Below are 13,450 nucleotides of genomic sequence, written 5' to 3' on the forward strand. Positions count from 1 at the left end.
GTCACCTCGGGGAAGGCGGAGCCCCAAGTCACAGAGAGCCAACCCAAAGCAAAGTGACGTGTCTGATGTCCCGAAGCACTTAGTGACGTAGTGCCAGAGCTTAAAAATAGGCTGGCCCACGTCTTGCTGTTTCAGCCCAGCAAAGGATAAAACGCTGCGTCCGGGCCCAGTTGGGCTGGGACACCAGGTCCAACCAGGCCAGACCTAGCGAGTCATTACAGTGAAGAGACCTCACACAGGGACTCCACATCCAGGAAACGAACCGGGGGATTCGGAGAAGGTGGGTGAGGTTCAGGGGGGCCGTGAACGAGGCAGAGTCTCCAGGGACAGCGCTTGGCGTGTGTGTAGAAGGTCACTCGGGTCTGAATTGCAAAGCGGACTCGGGCCCTGTTTCCTTAGAAGCTCGGAGGTAAGATAAGGGGGAATTTGTGTTGAGAAGCCCCTCACCTGAAGCAGTGCCCCGGACTGTAAACCGGGCCGCATCTGTGTCGTGACTTGGGTTCTCCGGGTGGAGAGGGCCGTTTCACTTGTACCTGTGACTTCAGGCAGCGACGTTTCTGAGAGCCTGCTATTCAGGGGGCAGGACTTCACAGTGAGAGAGAAAGCAGTCCACACTCAAAGAGGGGCTCCTTTTGACACTTCACAGCTGCGGGATGTCCTTGGGAGACGTCCTATCTCCTGTTCCCTTTGCAGCTGGCTCTGTCCCTGTGTCACCCAGCGCGGAGAACAGCAGGGCATGGCCTGCCTTCTCAGCCCAGGCTACTTTATACTTTCCGAGCTCACGAGGGAGGCGTCTTCCGTTACTCCTGCTGCTCTGGCTTCCTCTCCCTGCTCCTTCCCCCCCTTCCCTCCTCTCCCTCCTCTTCTTCTCCCTTCCCTCCTCCCCATGCCCCACTCCCCACTTCTCCCTCCTCTCCTCCCTCTCCTCTCCCTCCTCCCCGTCCTCTCCCATGTGTGAGTCCAGCCCCCGACGCACCCTCTCCCGGTGCTTCTCCTCCTCCAGGCTCAGCAGCACATCACCACTGACCGCACCGGGAGCCACCGCCGGCAGCAGGCCTACATCACCCCCACGATGGCCCAGGCTCCATACTCCTTCCCGCACAACAGCCCCAGCCACGGCACTGTGCACCCCCACCTGGCCGCCGCCGCCCACCTCCCCGCCCAGCCCCACCTCTACACCTACACGGCGCCTGCGGCCCTGGGCTCCACCGGCACCGTGGCCCACCTGGTGGCCTCCCAAGGCTCGGCGCGTCACACCGTGCAGCACCCTGCCTACCCGGCCAGCATCGTCCACCAGGTCCCCGTGAGCATGGGCCCCCGGGTCCTGCCTTCGCCCACCATCCACCCGAGTCAGTATCCAGCCCAGTTCGCCCACCAGACCTACATCAGCGCCTCTCCAGCCTCCACCGTCTACACTGGATACCCACTGAGCCCTGCCAAGGTCAACCAGTACCCTTACATATAAACACTGGAAGGGGAGGGGAGGGGAGGGAGGACGGCCAGAAGGGAGGAGGGACGAGGGGGGAGCTGGGCTTTTTATACTGAAGATGCCGCACAGAAACAATGCAAACGGGGCAGGGGAGGCGGGCGGGGGCAGGGACGGGACACAAATGAAACTTGAACTAGGAAGTAGGAGGACGGAGAGCGGAGAAGAGAACATTTTAAAAAGGAAGGGATTTAAGGAGGGGGGGAAATCTATGCTTTTTATTTTAAAAAAGAAAAAGAAAAAAAAAGAAAACGTCAGTAGCAAAAAAAAAAAACCACAGCTCACGAATCCATTCTGCACCAAACTGGAAAGGAGAAGAAGAAGAAGAGAGCCATGGAAGATTCCAGAAGTGGGGGGGGGGCCTCGGTTTTTGAAGAACTTTATGAACTTTTCAAAGATTATTTTCATATGGCAGCAAGTGACGTTGAAGAATTTGCTGTCGGGGACACCTGATACGGAAATCCAGTAGATTTTTAATGATGGAACGTAAGAATGAGGGACTTTTCCAGAACTCTAAAGGGTCAGCAGCCCTCTAGAAAGGTCAGGCCGTGGCCGGAGGAGGCAGGTCTCTGGGGGTGGGTCCGGGGTTGGCGAAGCCTGGTTCTGGCCCGCTTGCCGGGACTGATGGGGGCGGCCGGGCTGAAGGAGGACCCCTGGGAGAGGGCGTGTCTTCTCTTTCTGAGCCCTCTGGATAAATCCCTAGGCAGTGATATTCCTCAGACGTCATTCATGATGTGTGTTGCAAACGCTAGCTTTTTTTCTTTTCTGAAGACCTCTTTTCTCTTTGAGCCCACCCCTCCTCACATAGCGTAGCGCTCACGGCGTCGCCGACACCCTGGTGGATGTAGCAGTCTGCACCCGTCTGTGCTACTTAGTGTTCACCCCCAACGATGCCAATAGACTCTTCCTCAACGTAATTGCACAAGAAAAGTGATCTCACGTAGGCACGTCCCCCGCGCGGTGGTCCAGGTGCACGCGCGGTGCCAGTGGTGCCGCCCTCCTGTCCCCAGCAGCGCCACCGGCTCTCGCAGACTTGGTTTTACATCCTTCCCTCCTAGTGCCTTAGCGACCGGGGACGCGGTTGAGGGTTTCCTTCCACGGTACTCCAAGAAGCCGGCCGAGGCGGGTCACGTCATCTCAGCCCTTCCTCTGTGCCGTTGCAACATTTTGCTCTGGTCTTTCCTCTTTTTTTTTTTTTTTTAATTTCTATGTTATGTTAATACCTGTTGTCTTTCTTGGGCTGTTTGCTAGCAGAGGGGTGGGTGCCAGGGAGCTGGCAGGGGCTGGGAGTGCCCGCGGGTCTGGAGAGACGTGTGGGAGACGGATGGTGGTGGGTGCATCTGACGGTGGTGATGGCTTCGGATGACTTTTCCTTTGGAGACAGAGCAGGACAGACTCCCCATCCTGCACCCTCACCCAGCCCTGCCCCTGGGGGGACCAGCTCTGCCATTTATTGGGACCAGAGGCCCCATCTCTGTTTTAGGAGCGTCGGCCTTGCCGGGCAGCCGCCGCCTCCTTCCTGATGTGGAAGGAGCAAAGGAGAGGAGCCGCCCTCAGCCCCCAGGCCTGGCACAGCCTTCCTGTCGCCGTCCGTGGGGTGGAGAGGAGGCCAGGCGCCCGGCCCAGCCCCGTGTTCTCAGACTCACCCCACGATTCACTCTCATAGCCCTGCGCCCTCTCCTCTGGCCCCACCAGCTGTATTTTGCTCTGACGGTTTTGCCAGGTCCTTCCCTCTGGAGACAACCATCGGCCGTTGTTTGCTGCTGAATCTTTCCTCGCGTTACCCAGGCCTACCCAAGGCACACCTTCGGTTTTGGTTTTTGAGGGGTCTGGTGGGCAGAAGGCTGGAGGGACACCCGTGAGGGTAACCAGGTGATCTTATACGGCACTTTGGAAAATGCTCCCATGGGCAGTTAAGTTTCCAAGGAAATTTGCCCTTTGCCCTCTTTGCACCTTTGATACATTCTGGAAATTTTCTCAGGCTTTGAACACTGATGGGGGTGGGGGTGGAGGGGTGTCCACCCAGAGCAAATTACTCTTAAACACGTGAATGTTGGGAGACGCTCTCCGGTCATAGATGGAACTTGAAAGGGTGGTCCTAATTGTTTGATTCTTGATGCTGCGTCCTTAACTGACCCCAAAGCCAAGTTTCCAAGGTGCAGAGAGATCGTTCCCAGTTTCGGACAGCAGTCCGTCCTCATCCTCCCTCACTTTCTTCCCTCTCTCTACGGTTTCCCTTAAAGATCTACTGTGAAAGGCGTCTTTATTGTGATACCCAACCTAATTCAGTAACGAAGCCAAGCCCTTACCTTAGCTCTTAGCTGTGAAATGTGAAATCACTCTGGAAGTTTCCGCCCTCCAAGCGTAAATTCTACTTATCCTACAAAGAAATCAGTCCCCAGGTTGGAGCCAGCCTAGTCCCGGCCTTAGGCCGGAAGGAGGAAAGGACACCGTGTCCCATTCGAGGCGGGGCAGCCTTGGGCAGAGCCCCAGGTACCCAATGGGCCCACCGGGGAGCCGTGTCCAGCAGGACAAGATGCTGTCCTCGTGGTGCCACGATCAATACATCTTTATCCGGCCGTGGGGAAGTACCGTCGTCCTGAGAAAACAGGAAAATGGCCCATCCAGAGAGGGTGGGGGGAGGAAGGTTTTTGGAGGCCTCGTGAGCCGGAGGGCTCCCAGAGCCGCGCCAGCCTGGAGAACCAGCTCTGCTCTGGACTGTCGGCACCCAGAGGGCAGCAGTGCCCCGTGCCATCTTCCCGTGCCCAGTTACAGAATTCTTGACGGCAGACAAGCCAGCATTTTTGCCTTATTGGGTAGCATCCTGGACCCCCTGTACAATTCACTTCCAGCCCTTTCTAGATCTGCTCTTTTACAGGAAAAGACAACATAGCCTTCCATTGTAAGGAAATTACTTTGTCTACTTACGTTAGAAATTGCTCTTTCACCTGACATTTTCTTCCCTTTTCTTCCAGATCAGGAATGAAAGTTTCATGCTGCTCATAAAGATAATATTATTGTACTAATTATTTTGGTTATTACCAGTGTAATTATTATCCTAATCATCATTTTGATATTTTAGTTGGGGTTTTAGAATGCACATTTATTCCCAGTATCTTTGTGTTTTCTCTTTAATATTTAAATTTATTTTATTATATCTGTGAGTATCTGAGTAGACAGGAGGGACATCCAGATGTCCAGTTTTGTCAGACCAAAAAAAACAAAAAAAAAAGAAAGGAAAGAAGGATCCAGGAATTAGGAAAAACCTGTCGAGAAAGATCCACCACAGAACAAAAGTTTGAAGAAGAATCAAAGCCTTTATCTCTGTACAGGCCAAATTGGGCTTTGGACAGCATGGTCCATGATCACCATCATTACTGCATTTTCTAGATTCTTAGTGGCCTGGGAGGAGATCTGAGGAGGCATCTCATGGGCTAAACCCTTAGCCGTGGTCCTCTCCCACCTTCCCTGCGCTTCTGAAACCTGCTACAGAGATCCTGGCCTTATCTCGCATCTGATACTGAACTGTCAAGCGAAAAACAAAAACAAAAACCCCTCTTCCCAGAGCTGACTCAGCCCCTTTCCCAAATGCCTCCCCCCTTTCCCATCAGCACACCAGGAGTGTGGCTTACATCCTTCGGTGCAGAGATAATTGTCCCCTCCTAGAAGCCACTGGAGGTAATGAGTTGATGGAAGGTGCTAGGCAGGTGGTACCTTCCCCTGGGAAATGTCAGCATCCCTTCCCCTCACTAACCGCACTGCCCACCTCTTCAGTCCCCCATCTCCCCCCGCCCCCAGTACATCTTCTCAGCACACAGTTCTAGGGACAAACTGTGGAGCCAAAAAAAAAAAAAAAAAGATGGAGGGATAGTAGGAGGCCAGAGGAACGCCAAGTCCAGCAGCTCCTCGGAGGTTGCCAGCTACTGCCCCCCTGAAATTTGTTGGCCAACGGAGGGGCACAGTTGGACCTTGCAGCCAGCCCCACTGGGTTCCGACTGTGCCCCTCAGGGCACAGTGCCATGTGCCATGGCCTTTTTTAATCAGCTTGAGGTACCCACACACTGCCCACCAAACCCAGAAACTACTGGGCCCCGGACAGGTGAAGGAAGGTCTGGCATGACAGGCTTCACTGAAGCTAATGAAAGGAGATGCCAGGCCATGCCCAGCCCAGAGCCGCTCAGCAAACGTGAGCGCCCTCCCCGAGTCCCCACCTGCCTTCCTCTTCCAGCCAAGCACAAGAGCTGTGGGTTGGAAGCCCTAGCAGAAGACCGCAGTGGGAGAGGCCAGCTCCTGCATGGGCTCCGTAGAGCCTTTCTGAATTCCCACCCCGCCCTCCAACTTTGAGCCGCCCTGGCAAATAGGAGAAATAAAGGCTGCCCGTCCCTAAGACTCAGCTCTCAAGTAGAGGGATGCCAACCTAGTACTTACTTAGACCACAAATAAGCTAGAACATCCTCTGCTCTGGAATTAGTTCCATCCTCCTTTACTGAAGAAACGTGGTTAAGGCTAAGACAGGAAGATTGAAAGGACAGGTCAAGGAGAACCTCATACCTGGAGCCTTAGGACCCGCAGGTGGATTTGCTTCTGCTCGGTGGATCTTGCAGACCCACCTGGGTGTCTGCACCTGTATCTCTGCGCTTAGTGCCTCTTTCGTGATGTTTCGGTGGTTTCCAAGGCAAGGGGTGAGCAGGCTGATGGGTGAGAGAGTCTGAGGCTTGGTGCCAGCTAATACTGTGAAGTGGAGCATGTGGGTGATCGAGTTCAGAGGGAAAAGAAGAGTTGGGGCAAACTGGCGGTTGTGTCCTGGACTGCATTTGCATTCTGGCCTTACTGGCAGTGAGTGGCTGGCGGGCTGTGGGAGCCAGCTGGCTCTGTCCTCTTCACCCTGGAAGACTCAAGCTGCCTGAACACCAGATTGTCAGATGTAAGGAAGGGAAGGTGAGATCGGCCCAGCTGCTAACAGGCGGATTTCCCTTGACCAGATCTTTGGAATTGCAAACACTCATTTTTGAACAAGCTTGCAGTGGAGGATTTGGGTCGTGTGAGTGTGTGTGAGTGAGTGGAGCAGACTTTCTTGGAAACTGGAGGAAGGAGAGGAGGCTTAAGGCGCTATTGCTGATGGGCTGTGGTTGATGAGACGCGGTGCGGGGACGGGCTAGCCCCAGCTTCCATCCCGGGTTCTCTGAAGCTGGGGGCGGGGTGGGATGCGGGACCCTCGCTGGCCTGTTCAGTAGCTGCTGAGACAGAAAGCAGAAGAGAAAAGCAAGGTGCCCTCACGCAGCGGAGAGGACGCAGCAGAGAGGCGGGGACTCCTCCCGCAGGTCGCAGGTCTCTCCGGGCTCTGCTGAACGCCAGCCTGAGCGATTCTGCCATGAAATATTCCAGGCCCAGGGACCGCACCTGCTTCTCTCCCTGTCTCTGTCTTTTCTTTCTGGTGTGTCTTAAAGATTTCAGATGCGGAAGCCTCAGAGTTGAGCAGGTCAGAGCTGTCCGAACCAAATTGGAAAGGAAAGTGAAAGTGTTCCTTTCTTTAGCCAAAGAACCCTTCTCAAAGGCACCCCCAGATACAGACAGAATGGCATTCCTCTCCTTCCTCTCCCGGCAATAACGACTTGTCAGAGATGCGATCCCATTTGTCTTTCTCCTTCCCCTCTATCCTGACTTGGATTTTTTTTTTTTTTCATTTATTTTAAAACTGTGCTCATCTTGTAAGAGGCGTGGAGGTTCGTAACCCTAAATGCTGCTGCTGTTGGGAGACTGGAGGCACCGCACGGTTCTGTGGGCTTAACGAGCCTCCTGTTACCTCGGATATTGGCCAAAGCAGACATGCCAGGGGTGTGGCTGCGTCGGGCTAAGGTGCACACTGGGGCTGGGCTCGGGGTGTCGGTACTTTTCTGCTTTGATGCCTTAGGACCCTCACTTCTGATCTCCACAGACTGGACTCAGTGGAGAATTGGAGGTGGCAAAATGACATTTAAACACAGTAGAAACCTTTTGAAGGCTTTTGGCGCCCTCGCTCACTAGAGCGACGCATCCTAGGAGAGGCTTCACACATCCTTCTTGCAGCTTCCAGAAGTCCAGGAGAGCCAGTTCCAAACCACTTTTTCCCTTAAGACACAGTGAGAATTTACAGAGAGGCGACCCTCCTGCAGGGCACGCTTGCTCAGGGTACCTCTACCAGAAGGGAGCATCCCGATGCCCCAGCTTGACTGTCGCGAGCCTCTGAGAGCCCCTAATTGCAGACCCCTTGCATTAGAACCTCACGTCGACTGTCCCTTCTTTGTTAAAACTTGCCGTGTCCCTCGAGTAAGAGCCAGTATTTGTCGCATGCTTTCAGCACGCCAGGCTCATCCCAAGCCCTCTGTGAGCATGACCTCAGGCGCCCTCAGATCCATCCCATTTACAACATCCTCCCCCCTGCCCTCCCCCCAGTTTACAGAGGAGGGAGGTGATGAGACAGCTGACCCCCTAAGAAAGTAGCATGTGTTAAAGGAAAGAAAATACAGTGGTGACCCGAAATCCCCAAGGTTCTAGTGAAGTTTTTTGTTAATCAGACCTTTATTAAAATTTGAATTTGTTTCACTTCCTAAATTAGCATCAGGGAGTGGCCTCACGTTTCTGATGAACCATCTAATGATGCTCCCATTGACTGCGCCAATGTGTTGAAGGTCGCTCATCTTCATCCTGTTCCATTCCACCTTCATAACAACCCTGTGAAATCGGCAGTACTAGTCCCTTTACCCGTGAGGCAGCTGGCTCGGCGAGCTGGTAACCAGACCAGGGTCACACAGCTAGCAGGGGAGCCCGGCCTTAAACCTGGGCCTGCCTGGCTCCAGAGTCAAGCTCACAGACACCAGCCTCAGCTGTCTCCTGGGTGTACATGCGAAGAAAGTCCTCGAAGGAGCGTCGCCCTGCGCCACCCCTGCCCCGTGCGTGGAACTCTGCAGAAGGTCTGTGTGTGGAGGGAATCCTGAATTGGACCCAAGCAGCAGGGGTAGAATTAGTTTGACTTTTAGAGAAAATCTTAGAGGAGTTTCTTTTGAATCATAGTAGAGTTCATTTTCAATTCCTTTCCAGTGTACCAACTAGCTTTAGTAGTGCTGCTGCTACAACAAACTCTTATAAGAGTGAAGAAAAAAAAAGTGTTTTCTTTTTAAAAAAAATAATTTTTTTTCTTGCTTATAGTTAATTCTAGAAAGGCAATACTAAAGGTATATATTTTTTTCAAAATGCTATTTTTTACTGCACTGGTAAACATCATGACATCTCTGGTCTCTGTAGTTGATCCACTCTTCAGCTCTGGGTAGAACCAGATGCGGGATTCACACCAAATTTGTAAATACCGTGTGTGGGTCTGGTGTCCAGGAACTGTTTTCTTTGTGTTTAAAAATTTCTCTAAAAATAAAAAAAAAAAAAAAAAGAAGGAGAAAGACAAGATGACTTTTAGAAAGAGGGACAAAGTTTTCTTTCGAGATAGTCATCTCAAAGAAGTGGAAAGCAACAGTTGTGTAAACTGAGAAAAACTAGCCAACCTTCAGGATATAAGGAAGGAGAGTCTCTTGCCAAGGTATGAGATTAATTAGTATCGCAGAAGATTTTGACTTCGGTTGAAAGGTGGCAAGAATTTAGGAATGCTTTAGGACTAGATTTTTAATTTTTTAGAAAACTATTACCATTTGTTATGAAACATCTCCTCGGTTGTTTGGGGTGGGGTTTTCGTTTCTTTTTTACTTTAAAAAGACTTTATTGACTGGCTCCAGGCATGTTTGCCTAAATTCTTAGGTAGTTTACACAAGTTCTAGAATCTTCTAGAACTTTAATTCCATTGCAAGCAAACCCAACTAATCAGAATTTGAGATCCTGGTTGGTTTCAATAGGTATTCTGGAATTCTGACAGAACACCTGAAGATTTTTTTTTTTAGAAGGTTTTAGATACATTATCTTACACAAACTGTGACCTGATGGCAATAATTACCTCAAATGTGGGCATTCATCCTGGTTTTAGCCTTTTTTGAAATCATGTAGCCAGCTTGATCTTGGGAGTTAAAAGACTATGAATTCTGTGTGGGCTGAAAATAGCAATTAGTGCACACCCTGGTCCTTGTTACTTAAGTGAACTCTGAAAACAGGTAATCTTTACAACAAAAATTAAACCAAGGATGAGATTATTCTTTGTATTTTGTAATCAAATGTGATTTTCAAATGCACATGTTAATTATATATGTTTTTAGCTACTGTAAAATGCTGTTAGCCTTCTAAGATATGACTTCAAGAGAGTCACATTTTAAAATGCATAAACTAAAATAATTGACTGTGGATACTTAAGCATATTTCTGGCTACATTTTATAGTTAAAGTGTTTTATAGTTTACATTTAAACTGGTACTTTTTAAAGAAAGTTTCTGTTTATAACTGACATCTTCAGACCCCAGCAATTTTGCCCCTTTAGTTGGAGGTCACGTTCCCCCAAGGCAGGTGTATTCTACCCACACTGTTGTGTAGCCCTCCATATTACTGGTTTCCATGGGAACGCAAGAGCATGTGAAAGGATTTCCAGGTCAAGTGGGAAGAGGGTGAGTCCACAGCCTGGGCCAGATGCGAAGATCTCGTGCCATGTTGTATCCACACTGGTTGTCAAGGCCTTCTCTTTGACATCTGGGAAGAGGCAGAGAGAACAGATACCTGGTTCATTGATTTTGTCTTGATTTGAATGTTTAATTTATTAATCGGTCCACTGAATTCCAGTCGCCAGGCAGTAGAAGACACTGGGATTCAGGTGGCCCCGAAGGTACAGCTGCTATTTCTGGGCCCCCAGCGATATTCTGATTGGTGTTTTGCAGGGGAGAGTCATACACCCCGTGCCCATATTTATTGGTTGGATTTTCCGTATATCTGCTGTCATTTATTCCTTTTCTCCTTTAAAACAAAGACAGTGTAAAAGGATGTGTTTACTTTTTTACTCTTTGTCAAACTTCGTTTTGAACCCTAGGTCATGAGGAGGTGGGATCTAGATTTTTTTCTAGAGATTGTACGTGCTGCTGAGCGGGAGGAGGGGCTGGGGACTGAGGGGCAGCCGGGGGCAGAGGTTGGGGGGACACAGTGAGATGTGTCCAAGTAGAGGTCATAATTGAGAGTGCCCATCATCATGCAGGAGCAGCCTGGAAGGTGCCAGTTTCCCTAAGAGTTTTGGTTCATTTCTTCTTTTCTTTCGTGCCACAACCTTAGCACAGAGAAGCTGCTGTGATCTGAAGGGCATTCCTTTAGCAGATAACACCTTGAAAACTGCAAAACACGTGGGACCAGGGAACTGGTGGTGGTTTGAATTGCATTTGCTTTTTCCCTGTGAACTCTGTCGACAGTATGTTCTTATCATAGTTTTTGGTTAGAAATGTCATTGTAAAATATTTTTCATCTTACCCCTCCTAATTATACCCCTGCTTTCCTCTGTTTGGTTTTTTTCCCTTTGCGTTAATTAACCAAATGAATTTTATGTCATTGTCTTTGGGGCTTCATCATATTTTTGAAAAATAGAGGTATAGAAATTGTCTTTTTTTTTTTAAAGTAAATATGCTGTATCTGAAAAGGGCTCTGCCTTTGCTCTCTAGTTTCCCTTCAGCCAGCCTCCACACGAGCCTCCTGATGCCCCCTCCCCCTTCTTGTGTTGGGTCACTGTCCCCTTGGCCACCTTGGCCTCCACCCTGCTGTCACCACAGCCCCAGCCCAGGCACCCAGGACTCCCAGGAAGCTCTCAAGAGCCAGGAAGAAGGACCCACTTAGCCTCATGAGCGGTGGTCTTGCCTCCCTGTTAAGATGTTCGCCTGCTTGGTTGAAGGGGCAATGGATTTATTATTACTGTTGTTGTTGTTGTTGTTTTGATAGTTTGGCTCAGGTTATAAGGAAGAACTTGGGAAATGGAAAGAGACTTGACCATGCCCATCTTTCGTAGCTTTCTGGGACTTCTGAATGGAACCTAAAGCGTCCGCCACCCCATCCCCCCTCCTCCCTTCCTGCAGATACTCTTGTTGGCCGCGTCCACGGCGCATGGTTTCTCCCCACCGTCTCACTCTCCCCGTCACTTTTCACCCTTTCACTGTTGTGTTACTGCTCATTTAAAGCTTTCTTCCGTGGCTTTTCCAGGGCACAATCATTTCTGGCCCCCAAAGCATCTCCTCATCCTCTTTGTGTGCATTTCTTTAACCAAATGAAGTAGACCAGGACGTCATATTTTGGGGCAGCAGAATTTCTAGTCTAGTAGAATCACTGTATAGATATAGATGTTGATATATATGTTTGTGTATATATATATCAAACCAAATTTCTGATAGGAAAAGTATAGCTTTACGGATGAGGAGGGAGAGGAGCTTTTGGAAGTCAGAGTCAGCATTGGTTGGTGTATCGGAGGAGCCGGGGAGAGCCCAGGCTGCACCTTCGCACGCGGGCCTGAGCAGGGTGCCGGGCCCCGGGCACCACCCTGCCACAGTGGAGGCAGGTGGCCCTGAAGGGTGCCGCTGCTCTCTCTGGGTCCCCAGAGACAAGGGCATAGATGAGTGAGGGGGGACAACACATCAGAATGACTGGAATTTTCCATCCCGTTTTGCTTTGACCACATGTATTGAGCTGCAGCCTCTGATATTATATCACGTTTCCAAAAATGGTATCCATTAGGATGGAAAGAGAATGGATCTGTAGAAATGTTTACCTTTCAACTGCCCACAAATTCAGGACACTCTGGATAGAAAGACTCACTCCCCAGAACGAGAGCAGGGAAGAGGAGACCTGGTGAGGCTCGGTCACTGGTCCAAGGAACGTGGCCCTCCCCAGGGCCGTCTCACCCAGATCTTTCTCTGCCAGGTCATCTCAGCTCAATGACCCTATGGAAGCCCTGGTCTGTTGTGTTCCTTCACTGTACGGTTTCTGTAATAAAAAGTGTTAATCCATGTTAATCTTTGTGAAAATTATTGCGTGCAACAGTATTTTCTCGTGTACCTCTTTTTCCTATGTGAATTGTCCCTCTTTTCTTTTTTATTTATAAATGTCTACTTTTTTTAAAGACAAACCAATGTGTTGTAGGCCTATATGTAACCTATTCCTTAGTCTCATATTATAGGTATGTTATAAGAATGGATATTTTACTTGGCTTTAGAATGTTTTACAAGAAAAATAATTCTTAACTGATCAAGTCCTTGCTACTAAAATGCTTGTGTTTTCATCATGACGTCGTGTGCTTCTACATTAATGATCATTTTCGTTGTAGAAAAATGGAGTGAATTTATATTAGTCTTGGAAACTAATAATAGCATTGTAAATTTATGAGATGATTTTAACAGAAAAAAATATAGAAGAATATAGTTATTTTAATTGTAATATTACTAACTGTAGGGTGAGAAAGGGGGGTCCCGTTGTGGTGAACTATGTTATAGCTTGTTACTCACAGTTTCTTTTTGATCATTTTTTCGGTCTCTGAGGTGAAACGAGTTATTAATTAAAATTTGTAAACTCACATATGCATATTGTATATGTGTAGAAATGTAATCACACTTTGTCTTGGAATTACATTAAACTGTTTGGAATCACTGTACACTCAGCCTGGCACGCTTATTTATTCTAGAACCAGACAAGTTCTAAGACCCAGTGAGGCTCAGTCACTGGTCCAAGGACCATGGCTCCTCCCCAGGGCCCTCTCACCCAGATCTTTCTCTGCCGGGTCATCTCAGCTCACTCACCCTATGGAAGCCCTGGTCTGTTGCTGGTTATCGTTACAGAGGCCATTGTTACAGGTCACTTGTGAGTTATTTAGCCCTCCGGAAAGTATTTAATACCTCTGAACACATTCACAACCCACCACTACATTTAAAACTTGCCAACGTGACTGTGTGTGGCTATAGAGGGACGGCCTTGAGGTCATTTCACTGCCTGCTCCCAGGCAGCTGGGCCAAGGCCGGGGGGAGTCACTTCCACTGACTCT

At 49.6% G+C, this 13,450-nt stretch overlaps 1 protein-coding gene across 2 annotated transcripts in view; it reads left to right on the forward strand.

Annotated features, from left to right (window-relative positions):
• Positions 1-13,063, forward strand: part of HIPK2 (homeodomain interacting protein kinase 2) — a 187,589-nt gene extending 174,526 nt beyond the window's left edge. For both annotated transcript variants that reach the window (XM_057731960.1, XM_057731961.1), the window contains exon 15: positions 1,004-13,063. In XM_057731960.1, the coding sequence (XP_057587943.1) occupies positions 1,004-1,465 (462 nt within the window). In that variant the 3' untranslated portion in view covers positions 1,466-13,063. The remainder of the gene's footprint in view (positions 1-1,003) is intronic.
• The last annotated feature ends 387 nt before the right edge of the window (positions 13,064-13,450 follow it).

The sequence above is a fragment of the Hippopotamus amphibius genome, chromosome 4, assembly GCF_030028045.1.
Source record: "Hippopotamus amphibius kiboko isolate mHipAmp2 chromosome 4, mHipAmp2.hap2, whole genome shotgun sequence".
In the NCBI taxonomy this organism is placed as follows: Eukaryota; Metazoa; Chordata; class Mammalia; order Artiodactyla; family Hippopotamidae; genus Hippopotamus; species Hippopotamus amphibius.